The sequence below is a fragment of the Phalaenopsis equestris genome, unplaced genomic scaffold (genome assembly GCF_001263595.1).
Source record: "Phalaenopsis equestris unplaced genomic scaffold, ASM126359v1 Scaffold000347, whole genome shotgun sequence".
Lineage (NCBI taxonomy): Eukaryota > Viridiplantae > Streptophyta > Magnoliopsida > Asparagales > Orchidaceae > Phalaenopsis > Phalaenopsis equestris.
In genome coordinates, this window is record NW_018164789.1 from 2,024,769 (window position 1) to 2,051,555 (window position 26,787).

A 26,787-nucleotide genomic window follows, 5' to 3' on the forward strand; every position below is an offset into this window, starting at 1 on the left:
TATATATATATATAATTATATCTTTTTTTTAAGTACAGTTATGTATTTAAATGTCCCAATATTAAAATTTTAAAAATTCTTCTTCTTTTAAAAATTAGAATTGGCACCAAAACTTTTAATTTTAATGGAACAATTTGCAATGACATAAATATGTTTCTGGATAAATACGTAATTTACAATTTGTCAAGGGGCAATTCAACCATTTCAGCTCCACCCCCATAATTGCATCAAAACCTTACAAAGCCGAGATCGTGAGTTCAGTGTTGGTGTCAAAGTGCGTAGGGTTCCAGGATCCCAAGCAGCTGAGAGATAATTTAACAGAGGAGATACCAAGGCGCAGACTTTCCTTATTCTCCATTCCCCTCACAAAGCCCCGCATATTTTATCCTCCTCTGCACTCTCCGCTCGAAGTCTTCTTCCTCTTCTATTTCTCGAATACCACTGTTTTTACCAACTAGGGTTTTGGTTTCTGTGCTCGCCGGGAATGGGGTCTTCTTTGCCTCCGAAGGAGGCCAACCTGTTCAAAGTCATTGTCGTAAGTATCCGAATTCACTTTTGTATCGGATGATTTGAGTTTTAAATGAATCGTTACCGCTTCTTCTTCGCTCATGAATACCGCACATGCTTTTTGTATGGAGTTGGCGCTGTGCGTTTGCGCTGCTGATTATTTGGATTTTATTTGCTGGTGGTTTGTGCTGGGTGAAAAATTGTAACTTTGGATTGGCTGGGCAGTTTAGGGAATTTCATATGATTTGGCTCGTGCAGAATTGTTAGTATGTTGTTAATGAGCTATTGGGCATTGTAAAGTTACTTTTTTGCGGGTTTGTTTCGCTCGTCTTTTTTCTGCTGTTGTGTTTTGTTGTATGTTAACTAGTGGTTTATGTTGGATGATCATTTGGTAGCGGCTTATTGCTGGTGATGGAGTGGATTGGTATCAGTTCGTTCTTATGAAGATTTTTTCTTTTTAGATGGGATTGACATAATTAAAATCATAATGGGACAATAGATATTATAGTAATTTATATTGCAATTTAAAAATTGCACTTTTTGTTATGTAGATGGCGCCTTAGAAAGATCTAGGAACCGTTTGGATGTAAAAGGTTTTTCGGGGATGTGTATGGGATATTCCGTCTATTTTCATCTCCTAAATGTGGCGCATATGATGTTGGTGAAACACTTGGGGTTGTTTATTGCTTTGATTATTTGTGTTCTTTGGCAAGTGGAGAACCTTGAGAATTGAGAGGTTAAAGTGATGATATCTTGGATATTGATCCCATCTTGTCTTATACTTAATATCAATTAACTTTTCTTCGATTGGCTAAATTAATGAAGAATGATGTAGACTTGTCTTTGCAAGATTCCAAATGTTATTGTCACATATGCTCACAATGTAATGATTTTTTATGATAATGTGTTATAATAGGATTCTCTTAAATAGTTACAATTTAACCATCGAGTTGAAAATAAATGAGCTTAAGTTTTTAACAACCAAAAAAATTGTGTTTGTGTTTGATTTGTTTATTGTCAAGGTTTTCTAAAGAACAAGACCAGTCGTTGACCATCAAATCAACAATAATTCCACTTTTTATTCCATCTACATTGAATAAACTTTCTGATTTTATTTAATACAAAATTGTTGAGGTTCATAAAAGTTAATTAATTTGTTTTCCATAATTTCTTGAGCATATTTTGTGGGTTTAAGTATAGAAAACTGCATCAGTAAAATGAATCTTTTGTCTATGTATGTGAATATATAAATATGTACTCACACTTACATATTTGATTTTTTTATGTATTGAGTTTTAATTGACTGAACATAATACAACATGCTCTTGTTTGTTTTTGTCTTAATTAGTAAATGAGATGTAAAGTAGTTCATGCTTGGCTCGCTTACTTAACAAATGATATGAACATGAACAATTATTGAGCTGAACACATGCATTTAGTGAACATCAAACTTTTGTCTCTGCTTGCATGATTTAATTTGCATCTACAATATACCTTGTGCTCTAACTTGAGTCAATTTGTCCTATATCTCATCACTGGCTATTGGCAAATGGACTTCTTCATTCCATCCCATCCTCTTTTTGGCCATCTAAGAAATATTTCGAAATCACTCATTGTGCTATTATAATTCATCATGATAACATCAACGTCACACTTCATTCCATGACGATGATTTATGGTGTAAATAATATTGTTCTGCACCTTTTTTGGAATTTTATTTAGAATTCTTTTATAATAGAAATTTCCCCATGATTATTTCCCGAAGGAAACATTGCGATTTTTGTGCCACTCAGAACTTCCCTCCTTTAGAATTTTGTATGTCAATTTGGTTATCACTCTCTTAAATATGGTTTAGGGTAGAGATTCCATGATAAATGGATTTGTATGGTAGTTATTCCTTGTTTTCCTTGTAATTCCAAGCCTTTTGTTCATTAGAAACATTAAGTATGTAACCAAACGTGACATGGATAATAACTCTGTACACATTAAGATTATAATTCAAATGTTATAACAAAGAGAAAATGAAATAGCTTTGCAATATTAGCCATAGCTAGACAATAGAAGCATGGTTTTCCAAACCTTATTTCATTTTATGATTGCAATTGATAAGTAACTCTTTCAGATACATTTTTATTGGTTAACTCATGGTCACCTAGACACACCTTTTTGTGTCATTGTTGCATAAACCAAACAAATCAAAGTATTAGTTATCTTTTAGCATGCTTTAAGTCGTGATGGTCACCCCTTTTTGTTTCTATGTACGATTCTTGTCATGGAGATTTTCCTCAAAATGTTGACGATCATTCATAGTATTGGGCATGTTAATATCCACTCAGGGACAACTGACCAGTTGAAATGAGGAGAAAAGGATTGAGTGATTGATTCATTATGCCTAAGAGGGCTTATTATAATGATAATGAAAACAACCTAGAATGGTTCCAATTTCACTGGGGAAAGAAACATTAAAATATGTTTTTTGGTGCAATTGGGTATAAATATAAAAAAATAATAATAAGAAATTCAACTATTTTCTCTTGAGCGACAACGGGTTTAGGACTTGTGCTATATCTATCTATCTATCTATATATATATATATATATATATATATATATATATATATCAATTGCTTAAAATCAAGAATCAATTAAGGGATGAGTGCAAACCTGCATCTATCCATATAAGAACTAATCGGTTGGAAGCTCGTACATTCTTAGACGCGGAAAATTTTTTCTATTGGATAATGTTTCAGGGCTCAATTTTCACGAAAAATGAACTAGCTAGATGTGGATTTTGTTTTTATGTTTGAACTGAAATAAAAAACTTCTGAAGATTTCAGCTAAAATTTCTTGGATCAGTTAGAAAGAATACAATGAGATATGATGTGGCAAAAGGGAATGATAAAGGTTCTTAGGTTTCATAAAATCTACAATAAAATTAATGTTAATCTACATTACACACCCTCCATTGTCCCAAGCTTGCAAAACCTAAAAAAATTGTTAATTTATGAAGATCCCAATTAAGAAACATTTTGAGGATGAAATAAGGTTAAAAGAGAAATTTCTCCGATAAATATCTCTAATTAATTTATGAGAAAAAAAGGATTGTGAGGGCTTTGATGATGTTTTGGATCGACAGGAATTGTTCATTTGCACTTAAGGGTGTGTAGGTGGTTCAGTTGGTTGATTTGATTTGCAGTTGAACCAATATGTTTCGATTTTAAATTGTAGAAAATTGAAACAACCAAATGTTTTTTGCAAGCCAAATTGAACCAAATCAAAATTTAGCCTAGCCAGTTCATTTCGGTTCTATATGAATCGAAATGTGGTTAATTTTTAACGATAAATCTATTCACTAAGAGCTTAAATAGCATGTAATAAGAAGGATATCAAATAATCTTTATAAAATTTGTAATTTTTCCATCTGGAATAAATAATGTTCCCATTGATCTTCGTGCCACTTGTTCTTTGTCAAATTTATATTTATAGTTCAAGAGTTTTATTGGCTTGATGTTTGAATAAGTTATTATAATTATTTTTTTTATTTTTTGGTTTGATTGGTTTTACAAAAAGCAAGGACAAAACCAAAATCCAAAAGTAAAAAATCAAAGAACGTAAAAATTATAGCCAATAATCAAACTAATTTTTTAACAGTTGCGTCAAACCAATCACATAAGATAGGATCAGTTCATTTTTGTGGTTTTTACCAAACCATGCATGTTTCTATTTGCGTCATAGCAAGAGAAGATGGTTATTGATGAAAATTCTGTATAGATTTAACCACACATACTAATCAAATATATAGCATCTATCATTATTTGATAAATCTCGTATTTGAGCCTGAATTTTGTAAGCCTTAGATTTTATAAAACAGATTTATGAGGTCCTATTACGCCTGGATTCACTCCAAAGTTTGATTTCTTTTTTTTTCCCCTATTTGAAATTACACCGTAGTATAACCCGGTTAGAAATAAATTTTTGGAGAATTGCAGTGGTAAACATTCTCGTAAAAAACTTGGAAACTCTTTTTTATTCTTTGCCTTAGTAGTTTGAGGTCAGAAGGTATTATTTAACTCAGCAATTCAAAAGTGGCTCTAGTTATTTTTCTTTTGAATGCAAGCGTTAGAAAGAAGTCCCACATGTATTTGTACTAAAATGACTTTTTGACATCGACAATTTTATATTATGCTCTTGCCCAATGCTCTAAGTCAGTTTAGTTCTGCTTTTGGTTCTCCTAGTGATGCAATGCGAACTGTATTTTTAATAAGCCAAATTTGCAGAAGTGAAACAATGCTGTGAAATTCCTTGATGATAATTCTAACAATAATAGCTGTGTGAACATTTTTCTCCATTACAGGCAAATGCTTGTGTAGAGTTGACCTTCTTCTATTGTTGGTAGCATCACTTGCAAATTTACATTTTTTTTCCACACATAATTTTGCGTGTAATATTTGGAAATTTGCTGGTTTTTAGTGTATTACTACATTTTATTTTCTAGGCAGTTGTTACCTCAAGATGCCTTATTTTGGTGCTCCATAGAAGTGCTAGGTGCTAGTGTTTTATGGTTGTAAATTTCTTAAGAAAGTGGTGGATTGGTTGCTTTTCCTCGAAAGGAATAGATCATTATTGTCTCTGTTGTAGTATTAAACTATGAAGCTTTTTATTTATTAATAATTTTCGCCTTTTATTGTTCGTGCATCACAGAAATCCTATGAAACCAAGCAGTATAAAAAGGGATTGAAGGCTGCAGATGCCATATTAAAGAAGTTTCCAGAGCATGGAGGTAAAGAATTTGATGTTTCCTTGACGACTTATTTCAATGTTCTTTCTTCGGTTATGTGATTTATTTATTTTTATGTGTGCTTGATACTTTATTGCCTTAATCCATATTATAAACCCTTTTGTGTGTATCTTGCTTACTTATTTGCATTACATCTACCCATCGATTAATTGCACAAACCGTCTTTTAAATTTGACTTATTATTCATGATTCCAGGAAAAATGTGTCAACTGTTGATATGCCCTATTGAATTACTAGATAAAATAAAGCATGTGGTTAGCTCAGGTTGCTTACTTTTATTCTGTGGTTGTGATGAGCCGTGAAAACAGTTTTTGCAACAGTTGATTTTTATTTTTATTAGCAAATCATATGCTTCTAAAATTGGGTAAGAAAGATGGAAGAATAAAAAAGAGAAACATCGATTAGCGAGAAGGAATTTACAAGTGAGTGAACCGCAGCCCTATTTTATAAAGAAAATAGCGGCATGGAATGTGAAAGTGGGGTGTAAATGCCAGTGGGGGTAATAATAAAATGCTAGAAGAAGATAATGTGGAAGGGCTTGAAGATTTTTCTATCAATAAGAAGGAAGAAGAAATTTAAGCAATCTTTTTTGAGTCAACACAATGTATTAAAATGTTTAGCGAAAAAAATATGACAAATGAAGATGATGTGATTTTAGTGAATATATTAACTATAAAGGCATTTGAGGTGTCTAATAGTTAAATATAAATGTTGTTAGTTGTTTTTCCATAATTGAACTATGTATAAATGTTGTTAGGTATTTTTGCATAATTGAACTATGTAAATATCTTTCATGTGGAAAATTGCCGGGTGAAGAGGTGATTGTTCTCCTCTAATGAAAGCACCGAAGGAGTCTGATTATTATTATTATTTTTTGTTTATTCTTGAAGGCATCTCATGAAGCAATGATTTTTATACAAGCCATTTGTTGCTTTGTTTTTTTTTTTTTTTTTTTTTTTTTTTTGGTGACCGAGCGAGGGTTGCATTTTATTCTCTACTTCAAGGTTAGCTCATATTGTTTGGCTTAGTTTTGGTTTAGATTAATTCCCATATTAGATTGATGATATTATAGTTGTTAGTGGCTGTGATAGTAAACGATTTGGCTTTGGCCTTGGTTGTGGAAGCTTGGTTTCTGGCTTTGAATTTTCACTCGGTGATTTTTTGTGCAATTTGTTTGAATATGGGACAATTTCAACTGCATAATTATAATATTTCTAACTTTCTGCAGAATTTACATATGGTTGTTTATATTTTGTTATTTTCATCTCTTGTTCTATTTCATTCAACATAATTTGACCTTTATTTTGATAAAATTGACATTTTGAAAATCTAATTTGTGATAATTAAAATTCATAGCTGGCTGATTGTGTTTTTTGTTTATTTTGAATTTATCAAATTATTTTGATTATTTTATTATCATTTGTGTTCAAATTCTAGTATCGCCCTATTTATAAATAATGCTAGTAAATTATTTGGTGGTTTTTGATTGATGAATTCTTAATCTCTTTTGCCTATACTCATACTATGCATCGTATTAGTTGCATTGGGAATCCTAATCTAGTATCATATTGTATCAATGCCAACATGTTAGGGGCTTAGTACAGTTGTGTGATGTCATTGACACAATGAACTACTTTATATGAAACTAAGACTTGTTCTAGAGTATGGATTCTATGAGTTTAATGTCAAATTTTAAATTAAATCTTCAACTATAATTTAGATGATCTTTCCTGTTTTCATTGGATTTTTTTATTGTTAAGGGCTTGAAAAAAACCTTAATCATACTAAATGGGTTGAATTCTATGAGTTTAATGTCAATTTTTAAATTAAAGCTTTTACTATAATTTAGATGATCTTTCATGTTTTTATTGGATTTTGTTATTATTAAGGGCTTGAAAAAAACCTTAATCATACTAAATGCATTGCTTTGACACTATTTGCTAGTCATTTTTCTTCAATAATGTGCTAAATGTAGGGGTGTGAACGATTTGATTTTGAGCCGATCCAGAGCCAACTCGAAATCAAATCGAAATATTTCTGAACAGATGGAAATCGGATCTTGGATCGATCCAGTAAATTTTGATCCGATCTAGTGTGGATCAATCCCAATTTCGAGCCGGCTCGAATGCCAAAAGCCAGATTGGTCCGGCTTGAACCCGCCTTGGCTTGCCCTACCAGCCCACCAGAGAAAAATGTATTTTTTTTGTAGAAAGAGGGGATTCAAACATCTGCCACTCCGCTCAAGCAAAAAGGGCCTCCCTAACTAAGTTGGCAATGCATTATGCATGTAAAACTAAAAATTTAGGTTTTATATCTGTATATACATAAGAATTTATTTCGATCCCGGTTCGAGCTGAGGACGGATCGAAATCGGATCGAAATATATTCGATCCTTTAATTTGGCTCGTAGCTCGGCTCAAATGGTTCGATCCGAGCTAAGTTCGATTCAATTTTCGAGTAATTCATGATCTTTGAGCTAATTTCACAGCCCTAGTTAAATGGAGTTGGAATATTTTACTTGCAGTTAAGTCTTTGTTTTTTTCTGAAATGACTGATGAATATGGTTTATTTGGAAATGCCTGTTTAAAGTTTGAATCTTTAAGGGTGTATTATGTAGTTGTTTAATTCTTATTTTCTTTCTTGCTAAGTTGTTTGAGGATCCTGCTAATTTTTATCAAATTTTATCATTACTTTTTTCATATTTCAACTGCTGTCAGAAACCTTGTCAATGAAAGGGTTGACACTGAACTGCTTGGATCGGAAATCTGAAGCATACGAACTTGTTCGACGCGGCCTTAAGGTTAGTTTCAAACAGTACAGTTGGGTGTACCATTTTGCTCTTTGGTGTTTTTTTTCTTTACTTTTACAGAAATATCTTTTTGTATGTTGGTATTTTTGCAGAATGACCTTAAAAGCCATGTTTGTTGGCATGTTTATGGTTTGTTATATCGGTCAGATAGGGAATACCGGGAGGCAATTAAATGCTACAGAAATGCCCTGAGGATAGACCCAGACAACATTGAAATTTTAAGGGATCTTTCTCTTTTACAGGTTGGCGTTTCTAATGCATCTGCTATTGCTTCTTATACTTAGAATAGATGAGATTTACTTAACTGTGATGTTCTTGATTTTACTAGATGGTTCTTGAGTTTGTACTGCTACCTGTAATTGCTACAAAATTTAACTCCCTTTCTCTTTTTTTTTTCCTTTCCATTGTGGCAAGATTGTATGAGTCATCATCTCTTAGAAGTGGAAGTACAAGTTTAAGGGTTCTGCTTTGCTCACATTTTGCAAGCCAAATTATATATAACATTTATATCAGCTTTATCAATTTTGGGCAAAGTTCTTACTCATCTTCTATGTTAAAAATGATCAGGCTTAGCAAAACATATACATGCCTGGAAAGTAACTATGAATGCCTCTGTAGCACCTTCTATGAAACATAGGCTTCATTTGGTATTTCCCTTCTCTTAGTTTTTCAAAAATATTTTTGAGTTCATGAAGTATATGCTTACAAAATCATCTTTGTACATTCTCCATGACTACATCAACTCATCAACATATGAATTAATTAACAAAGCAACTCATATTTCTATTTTATGGAATGATAAATTTATTTAATGCAAAATAAATCACATCTCTATGGCAAGTTTTGGCCGTCACAATGATGGTTGTATTAATATATCAAATCCACTAAGGTGTTGGATTAATGTGTATGTAAAATCAATGTTTCCCATTTTTCTTGCATATTGAATGCATGCTGGATTTGCTCTTATTGATCATTTGTATAGCACTTCTCTATTTTCACCACTTAGTCTTACCCTAGAAGCAATACAATATTCTATATCTCCATTATTTTGTATGATAGATTCAAGATATCTAAACATCTTACCTTGATATCCATTTATTATCTGGTAACATTGGTTGATAATTATGAATGTCTCACCCATGAAAACCGCATACATGTACTCAGCCTTTAATAACGTGTGCCTTTTATATTTTAATAATTTTTTAAATTGTTCTTTTTATTTAATTTTATTGCCATGTTTATAGACTAAGCTAATATATTTCATAAGCTTCTCCGTAATCATTTCAAAAGGTATAAATTCAATGTTAATACAAGGTGCAATCCTACTGTTATTGAAAATTCTTTGAACACTCCATAACTTTTATCATAATTACCTTTAGCACATACATTTCTTTCGCAATGCATAATAAATCAATTTTCATAGAATCTGTTCATATGCCTTATATGATCTTTGCTTTATACTTTTTCATAGAATTCTCTTAGAACAAAAAATCGCTTATGTAATGAAACTAAATTGATTCTTTGATATTGATTTAGTTTGTTTAATTACATTATTTTCTTCTATAACTTTATTGCACGACTTATAAGTTTGATTCCTTTATAGTTATAATAATTTTTAAAATATTATTCTTGTTATAATAATTCCGCAACTACTTTTACAAACAACTAGAAATGCCCCAAACATTCTGAAGTTAGTTGCAAAAGAAAGTAGTATCTGTTGCTACGAACTTTTTTGGCTGATGTTACTTGCACAGTTTTTTTTTTTTTTTCACTGGGTCTCTTCTATTGCATGGTTGATTTCCTCTACCTAACACCATTATATGGCATCTTAGCAGCCCTTTATTTTTATTAATGAGTTTAACATAAAAATCTACTTTTAGAAGCTGATTATAGTATTTAACAAATTATTTCTAATTTTGTATAAAGTCTATATATTTCAGGAAAATTAGTGTAATTGACTTTCAGAGGGAACTTAGTGTTTTAGTATATATCTAAAGCTTTTTCTTTTGTAGAAATGATCTATGTCAAAACATTATTGAATTTAGACTTGAAGCGTGAAAGTTATTTTTGGAAATTCAATGTTTTTGGCTTGCTGTTTTTCTTTTTTAATGTACTGCTCTTACGTAACTAGGTTTGTGATTTATTTTGTTTTACATATGCCTTTTTTTTAAATATTATGGTTCTTTCACATATATTTTCTCGTGAAATTTTCTATGCAAATTTTGTTGATTCCTACCTGCAGATGTCTTTATAGTAAAACTTTGCACATTCCTCTGGTAATTCCCATATAATATCTTTTACATCTTTCTCATACTTATTGGCAGGCACAAATGCGTGATCTGACAGGATTTGTTGAAACAAGACAGCAGCTTTTGGCTCTAAAACCCAATCATCGTACAAACTGGATTGGTTTTGCTGTTGCACATCATCTTAACTCCAAGTATGCTATATTTTTTTTCTTGTTTTCTAGTTTTTTGTTTTCATTTTAATTTTTTTATGCAAAAAACTCGTCTTAAATTGTGAACACTGATTATGTGGCATCATGCAGAATTGATCCTTTCTGAAGAAATTCTAGTTTAATGAGGGAAATTTCTATGATGGTGCCATTGGTTAAGCTTGAGCACTTGTTTTGGTCTTTTTGCTCTTTCCTTTTTTTTATCGGACTTGGCATTTTCTGTTTTTTTTTGTTTGAGCACCCTTTTTTTATAGACTAGCACTTGCTTTTTAGCATTGTAAATTTTCCTATTTGCATGTCATTATTGTATTTTTTTTTAGTGTAAAAAACGTGTTTTTGTTTTTTTTTTTTTTTAAATATGGCTTGGTTGAAACTCTCTTTGTTTTTTTATGCTGCCCTGATCTTGCATGCCTGTTGGAAGAGCTGAATTTTGTTATTTGCTAACGTTCTTCTAATATACCAAGTGTTTCTTAACTCATTTGGGGCATTCCCGCTAAATTACAGTTTTTTTTTTTTCGTTCACACATTATTTTTTATCTTTTAGTTGTTCAAAGGCAATTGATATTTTGGACGCCTATGAAGGGACACTAGAAGACGATTATCCTCCTGAAAATGAGCGCTGTGAACACGGAGAAATGCTTTTGTATAAGGTAATTGGTTATTTGGAATTCTCATTTCATTTATATGATTTATTGGTAATAAATTTGTGATCTTCTATATTTGTAGCACTACCACTAATATTGATGTTGTGTTAAAGATCACTAGTTTTCTTGACCCGTAGGTAAATATATTAGCAATCAGGATTTAATCTATCTTTTTAAGTTTTTTATTATTGTTTTTAAAATTATTTCTGTTTTGGCAAACTGCACAAAGCATTTGGTAGCAAAGGCATCAATAGCTATTTTGGTATTGTATTAATGTTATGATGGAGATTTGGTAAAACTAGGAAGGGCATAACGCAATTTGGTTTTATTAGAGAGAGAGTACAAGAGGTACCAGAGGGACATGTTATAAAAATATTAATTTTGTGTTTTGCGCATGTAATTGAGTGAACAATGTAAGTTTGTAAGGTGGTAAAATAAGAAGGTAAATGATTGAACCAAACATTACATGGATAGAAGTTGTAGAAAAAATGGACATAAATTGTAAACTGCATTTAACTACAATCAGCATAAATGAGTGGAAAAAATAAATTTTCATGTGATCCAAATACTTTATTTAATGCAAATGACAACGATTTTGTGTTTTATGTAAAATTTAAAAAGCTCGGCTCTTCTCTTTTTTTTTTAATTTGAGGGCATACAATACAAATTTATATTTGTTTCTAAATTGTGTGTTTAATGATTTTTATGATGTTTATTTAATATGTATTTTAAAGCTGTCTGTGGAGAATATTTTTTTGGACTGAATTCTTCAGTGCCTTCTATTTATTATTTTTTTAGTTCCTCGGTGAACCTTTTTTGTGTTGTGAAATTTTCTGCCTTGTTGCTCGAGAATTTCAAGGGATCAGTATTTCTTTATTGGTGGCAAAATAATTTGTTCTTTCTATTCTGTATGCACAATGCAGCTGTTTACATTTTGCAAATAAATTCTACTTATTTTGTGGCTGTTTTGATCTAAAAGAGCGTTTAGCATATTTTTTCTGGACACTCCAAATATGTTTCTTCAGGTATCTTTGCTAGAAGAATGTGGATTGCTTGACAGAGCACTTGATGAGTTGTACAAGAAGGAAGCAAAAATTGTATGTCTTATACTCGATTAATTTTTTTTCAGCATGGGATTAAATATATTACTATGCTATTATTATATTTTATAATAGACATTTTACGGATATTTTATGTGCTTTCACCTCTTGAGCCATCTCCAAGAGCTATATGTTAATTCTCTCAGCAGAATTATATTATTTATTTAATAGCTTCTGTCAATTTATTAATTGTAATTTAATTTCGAGCCATCATTTTGCATTTAATAGATAATGTATGTCTCATAATGTTAATCAGGTAGACAAATTGGCATTCAAGGAACAATTGGTGTCCATACTAGTTAAGCTTGGGCGTGTGGAGGATGGAGAGAAATTATATAGGTCTCTTCTTCTTATGAATCCAGATAATTACAGGTAATTTTTTGTGGGCCTGCCAAGTTATATATATATATATATTATATATATATATATTCCTTTTTAATTACGTCAAAATTTAGAAGGTTTTAATAATTTTTTGTTACCTCTGTTTACTAACTACAGCAAGCAAATTGGTTTCTGACCGATTTATATATTTTATACTCATTGATTTTGGTGGCTGTCTATCTATTTGTTTAATAGCATCTTTTATTTTTATTCATTCCCACCTATTGAATCAACCCTATTAGTTGGTTCTGTAAATGTTTTTGGGCAGAAATCACCATCTAGCTTAGTTAAATTATTCTGGACGGTGGTTTATTTAATTAGTTTTTTAATCATTAGAAATTTAAAGTGCTACTGAAATTTTAGGCTGTTCAGTTCATCATTTTCTTTAATAGGTTATTGATTCTTTGTTGAATGCATTTGAAATGCAATTGTAATTGCTCACAACTGGTTGAAATTTACTATTGATTTTTTTTAATCTCGATTCTCGAGGATGGGTATTTGAAGAGTGAAATATTATCTTTCTACTTGTTGAATTTAGATTGTCCTAAATTGGGCGTAGTAGACAATGGAGGGTGTCAGTGATTCAGTTTTTTGAGAAAAATCTACCCTCATGAATGTTGACAACTTGGGGCCTTTGCAGAGTCTAAATTTACAGGATAAAAATCTTTTTGCAAAGTCTAAAATTACAGGATAAAAATATTTTTGGAAGTCTTTCCATAGGATTGCTAAATTGTCTTGATAAATGTTAATGGACGACCTTGAAAGAAGCTTATTTTTTTTTCAGAATCTGATTGACTATTAATTTTGTTCTTTACCTGCAAATGGGGAAGAAAGCATGAATCAGAGGAGTGACCTTTTGGGCTGTCATCAATGCACAACATCGTTTTGTTTTCACTATCGCGACGATAAATGTATTTGGATGTTATTCATGTTTTGTATATAGATCACAGCATGCATCACATGGAGGAAAACTTATTACTTGCGGATTGAAGGCAAAGGGTTAATTCTCTCAAATTTCTGTCCTTTTATTTTCTTATCTATTCAGTTTGGTGTGACTTTCTTAATCGATTGAATGATTCTCAAGAACTGCCTCTTCTGATTGGAATGTGGGTGGTGAGGTGACGCATGCGAGTCCCGCAATTTCTTGCACTGCAGGATAGAGATGCGGGAGATGGAACTCCAGTCTCAGGAAATTTAGACTTTACTGCATCAACCCTTATGGGCCCTTTCTTTAATTTTATTTTTAATTTGCAATAGGGTTATTTTGAGAGTACTATTTATAGGTTGTTATTTTTTGGGTTAGGGACTTCTATTTCTGGTTTATGTTACTTGGAGCTTTTTCTTCATTTTTCTCTGATTTGGAGAGCTATAGCCTATTTTTCTTTAAGTAATGAATCTATATCTTGAAACAAATAGGTGGTGGATACTCCACATAGTCCTTGCCTCGTCGTTTCACTATTCACCATTCGCCCGGCTATTTTTCAGATCGGATAGCTGCCAAAATGCTTCATCCCCCTTACCAACTTTCAATGATTTCATATATTCTCTTCATTTGTTATTTTGCAACCTCTTGTTAAATTCGATCCCACCACCTTTCAGTATTTCTAGAATTGTGTCATTTAGTACTAGAGCCTGACAGATCCTAATTTTTTTAGTATTTGTTTTTCCCGCGTCTAAACTTAATATTCACATAACTCCTCTACAAACTCAATATTCTAACAATCCCACTTCAATTCCCAGACCTAATCCTAAACTTATAAAAGCTAACCTTCCAACCTCCATCAAAACCTATCTCGACACCTACCACTTAAACCTAATTCCTTGGCCAACCTTTTATCAACAATCTTATATCAATCGAATCCTTAATTGAGGAGGAAGTCCAAATGCCGCCAAATGAAAACTCTCAATAATGTGTTCAACAGCGGGAAATCCTACAATTATAACAAATACTCGTTGATTCTGAAAGGCGACAACATGAGGAAGTCACCCACAATAATAACAATGATCGTCTAGATGGAGGGGATGAACAAAATCCTTTTCACATCTTCAAGTGATGAAAGGTCTGTTTAGGGCAGCTGCAACTTATTAAAAAACAGTTCTAAAGCTGCTAAAGAAAAATTTGATATTCAAAGCGTTGCGGTGGCTATTACAATATTTTTTTTGAAAATGTCTGGCCGTAACTACAAAGCTCCCACCGCACCTAGCCAGGACCGGTGGGAAATCACAGATTTCAACAGTAACTTTTTGATATAGCCGTCAAAACACAATTTACCTAAACAGACCCGAAGAGTCGATATCACATCAATTCATATTTAAGTATAGGAGAGAGATTGATTTTGTAGTAAATGTGAATTTACTGGATTTTGATGGTTGCATGGATTTGGACGACTTTATTGAGTGACTCCAAATTGTGGAACGGTTCTTTTAATACAAGGACGTTCTACTTGACAGAAAAGTGAAGATAGTTATCAAATTATGAAGAGAATTTTCTTGTGGCGGGAGAATCTAAAGCGTCTCCATCATCATGACATAGTATAATATCACAACTTGATTCAAGATAAAGTAGATGCAACACAAGTACCTGATAGCATATTACAAGCTTGATGTGTTTTTGAGGCCTCGTCACTTACATCAGAAAGACTTCTTAGTAGAGGAGTATACCATTGAGTTTGAGCAACTTTTGTTGAAATGTGAATTGATGGTGTTTGAGCATCATAACACAATATCTTGGAGGATTGAGAAAGTATGTCTGCAACATGATGCAGTTGCAACATTTATTGGATGTTACAAGATATCTAATTTATGGTCTTCAAAGTATAGAGACACCACAACAGTATTAGGTCCACACTATTTTTCAAATAGGGTTCAACCATCAGATTGTGTAGCAAGGACACACCAACTAGAGTTCTAGACATTTCCCGTATGAGGATAAACAATATAAAAGGATAGGAGGACTGATTGGGCCGATATCCTAAAGACATTTGTTTATCTTGGACGGAAAATATATTGTGCTGCTGTCATTGAGGAATTTAGCAGTGATGAGTATTTAGACAGAGACATTTTAGATTGCCTTGTAACACATTTTTCTAGGCAATGAGAGAGGCGTCTGTGGGTCTAGCTTTTGTGCTAGAAGTCAATGATACAGAGGAGCCGATATTTGAGGCTATGCGACCCTTATTGGAGGAGTTTCAGAATTTTTTCGCTAACAACCTACCACCTAACTTACCGCTCATACAAGAGATTGAATATGCTATCAACCTCATCCCAACAAGCTTACCGGATGCTACCAACAATGTATGAAGAGCTTCATGACTTGTTTGAGGATTTGATGGCCTGGGGGTAGTCAGTGAGAGCATCGGTTTATGTGTCATACCAACATTGATTGTGCCCAAGAATGATGAGTTGTGATTCATGTGTATCGATAGTAGTGTTTTGAACAAAGTCACTATCAACTAACAATTTTCATTTCCACAGATTGAGGAAGGAATTATTTCATGCAGTTTCATTTGAAAAGTTTAAGCCTAGAGTTGTCCATTTAGCATCGTCAAGTGGATTAATGATGGTGCTTATGAGATCTACTGAGAGATTATAATATTTATTCTAAATTTAACATCACTGACTTTTCACCATACTACGGGGATCTGAATATTTTCAGAGAAGAAGGCAAAACCTTACCTACTCCGGAAAATGACATGGGTACGAGTCCCATCATTTTTTGTTATTTTATTGGGACACGGGATACAAAACTCCAATCTCAGAAATCCTGTAGTAGGAATTTTCCGGCTATTTTTTCTGTGCTAGCTATTGTGGGCCTTTTTTAATATTATTTTTAATTAGAATTAGCGATATTTTGAGTGCGAGTTTTTATATGCTGTTTCCCGGCTTTGGAACTTTTGCATTGGGTCTATGTTATTCAGAGAGTTGTAGCCTTTCTTTCTTCTAGTGTTGGATCTATATCTTGAAGAGAACATGTGGTGGATCCTCCCGATCATCCTTACCTCGCCATTCTGCATGCCTGCTCCTTTCCTCTTATAGGTCACATATAACAGGTGATAGCAGATACTAAAGTTAGGATGTGATTCCTTATGCCATTTTTCATAATATTTGACCTTCCATCATTTCAGAAATGACCATCTTTTTTTATTCATAACAGGAAAGCGAGGATTGTAACCATCATCAATTTCATCTTCTTAAGAATTGATTGATTTACTTTTTGATTTCTAACTTAAGCCTCATTCACCCCTCTTCATATTTTAAAATCCAAAAAGTTTAGGGTGAATCATATTCAGATCCTTGAGCTATAGAGGGTTTTTTATGTAGGTTCGCACTTTCAAAATTTCAGGTTTGTCCTAACCTGAATATTATTTTATGAAGTTCCATACTTCTTCCTCTTCTCTCCCTTCTCTTAAATCCACTTCACCTTCCAACCCATGTTGTGTTTTATTGAGGCTAGGGTAGCCATATATTGCTTGGATTTTTGGTGGATGTTGTGCATCTCATATGGGCAAAACGTTATATAATATGTTGACATGTATATTTGTCTTTGTGGCCCTTCTACTTCCTAGATTGACTTTTATATTGAGTTTGTATTAAAATTATCTAGATTTGTTCATGAGAGTAAACTAGTGCTGGTGAAAAGGAGATTGCTGCATGAGAAGGGCTATAACATCAGAAGGGGGGAGGGAGAGTTAATGATCATAAAAGACTCTCAATTGACCTTTTATAAAAACATTGAACTATCTCTTAGCTTTATACTAAAAATCTAAAGGATCTTCACATGCTTTTTGTGTCACGATTATGCTCGTGCTCCGCCACTTTGTCATGGAAAGGAGTTTCAGCATTTTGCAATGTATGTAGCAATAGGTTGTCTTCTTGTCAATTTTCCTTGGAAGCATGCATTTGTTCATTTAGGACTGTTTATTTTTGTGGTATAGAGATTATTTAATTTCAAAGGATAATGTACACTTTTGAGAAAGAGATCTTTGTTAGACCAGTGCCTACAACATCATATGTACTGTGGTCCACTAATTTAATGTGGAGCTCGCCAGAAAAAGAGTTTGAAGACTTTACTTCCACAGGACAAAAAAAAAACACAAAATACTTTACTTACTTTGGATGCCTCGGGCTATGGTTTGGGTGAAATTCTCATGCAGTGTAAACAACCCATCGCTTATTTCAATCAAGTTTTGATGGTGAGTTGCAAGCCCGCCGGTACCTGATTTCAAGCAACCATTCATTGTAGAGACAGATGCCTCAAACTATGGCTTAGGCACAGTCCTCATACAATGTCAACATTCCATTGCTTATTTCAGCCAAGTGTTGAGCTAGACTCAAGTTAATTTATGAGTGGGAGAGGACAGGGTCTCTTTTTTGTGCAAAGTAATTTTATACCAGTTTTTATGACATCGTCCGCCTCGTTCTCTATGTCGACGACGATCTCACAAAAAAAAAAAAGTATTTGAAAACTCATGTTAAGCGTAAGACTAAAAGGGTAATTTAGTGATTTATTAGTTGTTTTTCAACAACAACAACAAGAAGCCTTTATTCCTCTGAGAGGGGTCGGCTACATGAATCATTTTTCTCCATAAACTCCTATTGAGTATAATATTTTCATTTAATTCTAGTAAATCAAGATCATTTTTTATACCATACACCCATATCCTTTTAGGCCTACCTTTGTCTTTCTTAATATAAATAAAATCTAAAACATCTACTCTCCTAGCCGGATCCTTAGATTGTCAACATTTAATTTGACCAAAACTATCTAAGATGATTCTCTCTAATCTTATCTCCTACTGAAGCTACACAAACCCTTTCAGAGATAGATTTCTTTCACAATTTGTCTTTAAGTGTCAAGCCACTCATCCACCTATGAATTATCATCCCATCAACACTTTATTTTATTTTATACTTCTCTTTTAAAGGGCAACATTCCACGCCATAAAGCATTGCAACTCCCACCATCATCTTAAAACATTTTCCTTTTAAGTCTAAGAGTTACTTTTTTACCACAAAATAGGCCCGATGCATTCCACCACTTTAACCAACCAACTTGTATTCTTCTAATAACATCCCCATCGATATCACCATTTTGAACAATAAACTTGAGATATCTAAAACATTCACATCTTTTAATGATTTGATCACTCATAGTTACAACTCTGCCACTAGAGTTACTACCACTAAAATTACATGCCATGTATTTAGTTTTAGATCTACTCAAACGAAGGCCTTAAGACTCCAATGTAGACCTACATAATTCAAGTATTTTTTGAGCTCTTTCTTTAATCTTATCTACAAGGAGGATATTGTGGAATTACGCTCATTATTATTTACTTTAATGTTATTTAGTACTTGCTATATTTAGTCATAGTATAAAAATAGTAATTCTTAATTATAGGTATTTATGTTTATTCTATAATTATAGGAATTACTTAATTGTAGGAAGATTTCTTTCCTTGTTTTATCTCTTGTAAACGCCTATTTATAGGTGAATTATCTATGTATTCATTGAGAAGAAAGTTATTCAAAACTCACATGGTATCAGAGACATCAAAGAAGAGAAGCCTCTCCCACTAGGCTCGATCACGGCCTTTCTCTCCCGCGATCCTCCTTGACCGAGCGCTGCCCTAGTTGTCCGAGCGCTGCTCCTACCGATCGCGCCTCCCTCCGATCGTCCATATCGGATTCAAGATCATCGGCGTCTGCTTTCGCGTCCGCGTCCGTCCGCTTCCGCGCTCGTCTCCCGCGCGCGTCTCCCGCGATCTCCCGCATCGCGCGTCTCCCGCATCGCGCGTCTCCCGCGGTCACCGACCCGAGCACAGCTGTTCCCATCTGCGCTTCTTCCGCGATCATCTCCAGACGATCGTGCGTCTCCCGCGATCCCGGATCAAACTGCCTCTTCTGATTGGAATGTGGGTGGTGAGGTGACGCATGCGAGTCCCGCAATTTCTTGCACTGCAGGATAGAGATGCGGGAGATGGAACTCCAGTCTCAGGAAATTTAGACTTTACTGCATCAACCCTTATGGGCCCTTTCTTTAATTTTATTTTTAATTTGCAATAGGGTTATTTTGAGAGTACTATTTATAGGTTGTTATTTTTTGGGTTAGGGACTTCTATTTCTGGTTTATGTTACTTGGAGCTTTTTCTTCATTTTTCTCTGATTTGGAGAGCTATAGCCTATTTTTCTTTAAGTAATGAATCTATATCTTGAAACAAATAGGTGGTGGATACTCCACATAGTCCTTGCCTCGTCGTTTCACTATTCACCATTCGCCCGGCTATTTTTCAGATCGGATAGCTGCCAAAATGCTTCATCCCCCTTACCAACTTTCAATGATTTCATATATTCTCTTCATTTGTTATTTTGCAACCTCTTGTTAAATTCGATCCCACCACCTTTCAGTATTTCTAGAATTGTGTCATTTAGTACTAGAGCCTGACAGATCCTAATTTTTTTAGTATTTGTTTTTCCCGCGTCTAAACTTAATATTCACATAACTCCTCTACAAACTCAATATTCTAACAATCCCACTTCAATTCCCAGACCTAATCCTAAACTTATAAAAGCTAACCTTCCAACCTCCATCAAAACCTATCTCGACACCTACCACTTAAACCTAATTCCTTGGCCAACCTTTTATCAACAATCTTATATCAATCGAATCCTTAATTGAGGAGGAAGTCCAAATGCCGCCAAATGAAAACTCTCAATAATGTGTTCAACAGCGGGAAATCCTACAATTATAACAAATACTCGTTGATTCTGAAAGGCGACAACATGAGGAAGTCACCCACAATAATAACAATGATCGTCTAGATGGAGGGGATGAACAAAATCCTTTTCACATCTTCAAGTGATGAAAGGTCTGTTTAGGGCAGCTGCAACTTATTAAAAAACAGTTCTAAAGCTGCTAAAGAAAAATTTGATATTCAAAGCGTTGCGGTGGCTATTACAATATTTTTTTTGAAAATGTCTGGCCGTAACTACAAAGCTCCCACCGCACCTAGCCAGGACCGGTGGGAAATCACAGATTTCAACAGTAACTTTTTGATATAGCCGTCAAAACACAATTTACCTAAACAGACCCGAAGAGTCGATATCACATCAATTCATATTTAAGTATAGGAGAGAGATTGATTTTGTAGTAAATGTGAATTTACTGGATTTTGATGGTTGCATGGATTTGGACGACTTTATTGAGTGACTCCAAATTGTGGAACGGTTCTTTTAATACAAGGACGTTCTACTTGACAGAAAAGTGAAGATAGTTATCAAATTATGAAGAGAATTTTCTTGTGGCGGGAGAATCTAAAGCGTCTCCATCATCATGACATAGTATAATATCACAACTTGATTCAAGATAAAGTAGATGCAACACAAGTACCTGATAGCATATTACAAGCTTGATGTGTTTTTGAGGCCTCGTCACTTACATCAGAAAGACTTCTTAGTAGAGGAGTATACCATTGAGTTTGAGCAACTTTTGTTGAAATGTGAATTGATGGTGTTTGAGCATCATAACACAATATCTTGGAGGATTGAGAAAGTATGTCTGCAACATGATGCAGTTGCAACATTTATTGGATGTTACAAGATATCTAATTTATGGTCTTCAAAGTATAGAGACACCACAACAGTATTAGGTCCACACTATTTTTCAAATAGGGTTCAACCATCAGATTGTGTAGCAAGGACACACCAACTAGAGTTCTAGACATTTCCCGTATGAGGATAAACAATATAAAAGGATAGGAGGACTGATTGGGCCGATATCCTAAAGACATTTGTTTATCTTGGACGGAAAATATATTGTGCTGCTGTCATTGAGGAATTTAGCAGTGATGAGTATTTAGACAGAGACATTTTAGATTGCCTTGTAACACATTTTTCTAGGCAATGAGAGAGGCGTCTGTGGGTCTAGCTTTTGTGCTAGAAGTCAATGATACAGAGGAGCCGATATTTGAGGCTATGCGACCCTTATTGGAGGAGTTTCAGAATTTTTTCGCTAACAACCTACCACCTAACTTACCGCTCATACAAGAGATTGAATATGCTATCAACCTCATCCCAACAAGCTTACCGGATGCTACCAACAATGTATGAAGAGCTTCATGACTTGTTTGAGGATTTGATGGCCTGGGGGTAGTCAGTGAGAGCATCGGTTTATGTGTCATACCAACATTGATTGTGCCCAAGAATGATGAGTTGTGATTCATGTGTATCGATAGTAGTGTTTTGAACAAAGTCACTATCAACTAACAATTTTCATTTCCACAGATTGAGGAAGGAATTATTTCATGCAGTTTCATTTGAAAAGTTTAAGCCTAGAGTTGTCCATTTAGCATCGTCAAGTGGATTAATGATGGTGCTTATGAGATCTACTGAGAGATTATAATATTTATTCTAAATTTAACATCACTGACTTTTCACCATACTACGGGGATCTGAATATTTTCAGAGAAGAAGGCAAAACCTTACCTACTCCGGAAAATGACATGGGTACGAGTCCCATCATTTTTTGTTATTTTATTGGGACACGGGATACAAAACTCCAATCTCAGAAATCCTGTAGTAGGAATTTTCCGGCTATTTTTTCTGTGCTAGCTATTGTGGGCCTTTTTTAATATTATTTTTAATTAGAATTAGCGATATTTTGAGTGCGAGTTTTTATATGCTGTTTCCCGGCTTTGGAACTTTTGCATTGGGTCTATGTTATTCAGAGAGTTGTAGCCTTTCTTTCTTCTAGTGTTGGATCTATATCTTGAAGAGAACATGTGGTGGATCCTCCCGATCATCCTTACCTCGCCATTCTGCATGCCTGCTCCTTTCCTCTTATAGGTCACATATAACAGGTGATAGCAGATACTAAAGTTAGGATGTGATTCCTTATGCCATTTTTCATAATATTTGACCTTCCATCATTTCAGAAATGACCATCTTTTTTTATTCATAACAGGAAAGCGAGGATTGTAACCATCATCAATTTCATCTTCTTAAGAATTGATTGATTTACTTTTTGATTTCTAACTTAAGCCTCATTCACCCCTCTTCATATTTTAAAATCCAAAAAGTTTAGGGTGAATCATATTCAGATCCTTGAGCTATAGAGGGTTTTTTATGTAGGTTCGCACTTTCAAAATTTCAGGTTTGTCCTAACCTGAATATTATTTTATGAAGTTCCATACTTCTTCCTCTTCTCTCCCTTCTCTTAAATCCACTTCACCTTCCAACCCATGTTGTGTTTTATTGAGGCTAGGGTAGCCATATATTGCTTGGATTTTTGGTGGATGTTGTGCATCTCATATGGGCAAAACGTTATATAATATGTTGACATGTATATTTGTCTTTGTGGCCCTTCTACTTCCTAGATTGACTTTTATATTGAGTTTGTATTAAAATTATCTAGATTTGTTCATGAGAGTAAACTAGTGCTGGTGAAAAGGAGATTGCTGCATGAGAAGGGCTATAACATCAGAAGGGGGGAGGGAGAGTTAATGATCATAAAAGACTCTCAATTGACCTTTTATAAAAACATTGAACTATCTCTTAGCTTTATACTAAAAATCTAAAGGATCTTCACATGCTTTTTGTGTCACGATTATGCTCGTGCTCCGCCACTTTGTCATGGAAAGGAGTTTCAGCATTTTGCAATGTATGTAGCAATAGGTTGTCTTCTTGTCAATTTTCCTTGGAAGCATGCATTTGTTCATTTAGGACTGTTTATTTTTGTGGTATAGAGATTATTTAATTTCAAAGGATAATGTACACTTTTGAGAAAGAGATCTTTGTTAGACCAGTGCCTACAACATCATATGTACTGTGGTCCACTAATTTAATGTGGAGCTCGCCAGAAAAAGAGTTTGAAGACTTTACTTCCACAGGACAAAAAAAAAACACAAAATACTTTACTTACTTTGGATGCCTCGGGCTATGGTTTGGGTGAAATTCTCATGCAGTGTAAACAACCCATCGCTTATTTCAATCAAGTTTTGATGGTGAGTTGCAAGCCCGCCGGTACCTGATTTCAAGCAACCATTCATTGTAGAGACAGATGCCTCAAACTATGGCTTAGGCACAGTCCTCATACAATGTCAACATTCCATTGCTTATTTCAGCCAAGTGTTGAGCTAGACTCAAGTTAATTTATGAGTGGGAGAGGACAGGGTCTCTTTTTTGTGCAAAGTAATTTTATACCAGTTTTTATGACATCGTCCGCCTCGTTCTCTATGTCGACGACGATCTCACAAAAAAAAAAAAGTATTTGAAAACTCATGTTAAGCGTAAGACTAAAAGGGTAATTTAGTGATTTATTAGTTGTTTTTCAACAACAACAACAAGAAGCCTTTATTCCTCTGAGAGGGGTCGGCTACATGAATCATTTTTCTCCATAAACTCCTATTGAGTATAATATTTTCATTTAATTCTAGTAAATCAAGATCATTTTTTATACCATACACCCATATCCTTTTAGGCCTACCTTTGTCTTTCTTAATATAAATAAAATCTAAAACATCTACTCTCCTAGCCGGATCCTTAGATTGTCAACATTTAATTTGACCAAAACTATCTAAGATGATTCTCTCTAATCTTATCTCCTACTGAAGCTACACAAACCCTTTCAGAGATAGATTTCTTTCACAATTTGTCTTTAAGTGTCAAGCCACTCATCCACCTATGAATTATCATCCCATCAACACTTTATTTTATTTTATACTTCTCTTTTAAAGGGCAACATTCCACGCCATAAAGCATTGCAACTCCCACCATCATCTTAAAACATTTTCCTTTTAAGTCTAAGAGTTACTTTTTTACCACAAAATAGGCCCGATGCATTCCACCACTTTAACCAACCAACTTGTATTCTTCTAATAACATCCCCATCGATATCACCATTTTGAACAATAAACTTGAGATATCTAAAACATTCACATCTTTTAATGATTTGATCACTCATAGTTACAACTCTGCCACTAGAGTTACTACCACTAAAATTACATGCCATGTATTTAGTTTTAGATCTACTCAAACGAAGGCCTTAAGACTCCAATGTAGACCTACATAATTCAAGTATTTTTTGAGCTCTTTCTTTAATCTTATCTACAAGGAGGATATTGTGGAATTACGCTCATTATTATTTACTTTAATGTTATTTAGTACTTGCTATATTTAGTCATAGTATAAAAATAGTAATTCTTAATTATAGGTATTTATGTTTATTCTATAATTATAGGAATTACTTAATTGTAGGAAGATTTCTTTCCTTGTTTTATCTCTTGTAAACGCCTATTTATAGATGAATTATCTATGTATTCATTGAGAAGAAAGTTATTCAAAACTCACAGATATCATTAGCAAAAAACATACACCGATGTACATCCTCCTGTAAATGTTCAGTAAGAGCATCCATAACTTAAGTAGAAAGATATGGGCTTAAAGACGATCCCATATGTAATCCAACTGAAATAGGAAAATAGTTGGTCAATCCTCCTTCTATTTGAATATAAATAACAACTCTAGTATATATCTTTGTTGACTTGAATATAAGTCATATCAACACTTTTTTTTTATAGAACACTCCAAAGAACTTCTTTTGGAACCTTACCATAAGCTTTTTCTAAATCAATAGAATCATATGAATACTTCTTCATCAAACATCTCAGTAAATGTATAGTTTCCATGCTAGACTTGCCCGATATAAATCTAAATTGATTATGAGAAATTCTTATATCATGACTTAACCTATGATCAATTATCCTTATCCATAATTTAAAAGTATGACACATTAACTTAATTCCTCTATAATTTGCACACTCTTGTGCACCCTTTTAATCTTAGAAATGAGAACCAAAGTACTCGTCCTCCACACCTCAAACATCTTTTTAGTTTTTAAAATAGTACTAAAGAGTTTAGTAAGCCACAACACTCTTAAATATTCTAAATATTTCCACACTTTAATTGAGATATTATCAGGTCCTGATTTTCCACTCTTGGTTTTCTTTAAAACATTTTCAACTTCTTTTTTTTCCTAATGTGATGGTAAAAATAAAAAGTTTTATTATTATTACTATATTAAGATTACTAAAGTCGATCATATTCTTACAAACCTCATTGAAAAGTTTATCAAAATAGCTCACTCCCCTACGTTGAATATCTTCCTCTAAAAATAGCACTTTTTTATTTTCATCATTTGTTAGTTATTATTGTGGAGTATGAATAGGATTTCATATGTTAAGTGTTAGGTCATATGTGTGATTATTGTTCTGAATTTTAGGGTTAGGGTTTTAGAGAGGCCGCCTACCTCTCGAATTAGAGGTATTTTATCTTTTATGTATTTGGGTTGTGTTGTTTTTTGCTGGTGAAGTAAAATATTTTGTTTGCCCTAATCTATGTGAAAGCTTGTCTCTTTGCTATCAATCTCCTTTTACATTAGGTTTAGGGTTCAAGTCTTTCCAATACATTGTGTTCTCTTTAGGGAGAAGAGAAGATGAAAAGATAGAGAATGGGGCTTTGCACTGCCATGTACCTGTTCTGGATGTTGCCATGTATCAATTGTTCCTTGTTATGGTATTAAATCGATTGTGACAGCAAAGAAACATTCAATTTCTCAATTTTTGTTTCCATCTCTCTTTTTATATGCCTTATTTATGAAGTCTTTACTTTTTAACACTGCTTTTTCGGATAATTTAATTTTGCTTTAAAGCAACAAAATTTGATGAACTTCGCTATTTGTGTTCTCTCATTATACTTTTATACTTGAAAATTAAGGCATGTTTGATTGTCTTTTTATTTCCTATTTTCTGATTTTTATAACAGTTTCTTTTGCAAGGAAACATGTTTTGGCTAGTTTTTGTTTTTTCTTTTTGGGAATAAATTTGTGCGCTTTAAAAAATCTTGGAAACATCACTTGAGATGTTCTCACTTGTTTCTATTATGAAAGCAGGAAATAAATTTGCATTCCAACATGTTTCTTTAAAAAAAAACAACAATAAAAATAGAAAACAAAAACATAACACAACTAAACATGTCCCAAATTTATTCTCTATTTTGCAACAGCATATGCATGGAAATATATATATTTTTTGTTGTTTG

General features: G+C 33.4%; 1 protein-coding gene across 5 annotated transcripts in view; it reads left to right on the forward strand.

The window, feature by feature from the left end:
- The first annotated feature begins 203 nt into the window (after positions 1–203).
- LOC110025998 (N-terminal acetyltransferase A complex auxiliary subunit NAA15) overlaps positions 204–26,787 on the forward strand; it is a 43,019-nt gene continuing 16,435 nt past the window's right edge. For all 5 annotated transcript variants that reach the window (XM_020726729.1, XM_020726730.1, XM_020726732.1 and 2 more), the window contains exons 1-8: positions 204–535; positions 5,208–5,286; positions 8,022–8,104; positions 8,206–8,355; positions 10,438–10,553; positions 11,113–11,218; positions 12,238–12,309; positions 12,569–12,684. In XM_020726729.1, the coding sequence (XP_020582388.1) occupies positions 485–535; positions 5,208–5,286; positions 8,022–8,104; positions 8,206–8,355; positions 10,438–10,553; positions 11,113–11,218; positions 12,238–12,309; positions 12,569–12,684 (773 nt within the window). In that variant the 5' untranslated portion in view covers positions 204–484. The remainder of the gene's footprint in view (positions 536–5,207; positions 5,287–8,021; positions 8,105–8,205; positions 8,356–10,437; positions 10,554–11,112; positions 11,219–12,237; positions 12,310–12,568; positions 12,685–26,787) is intronic.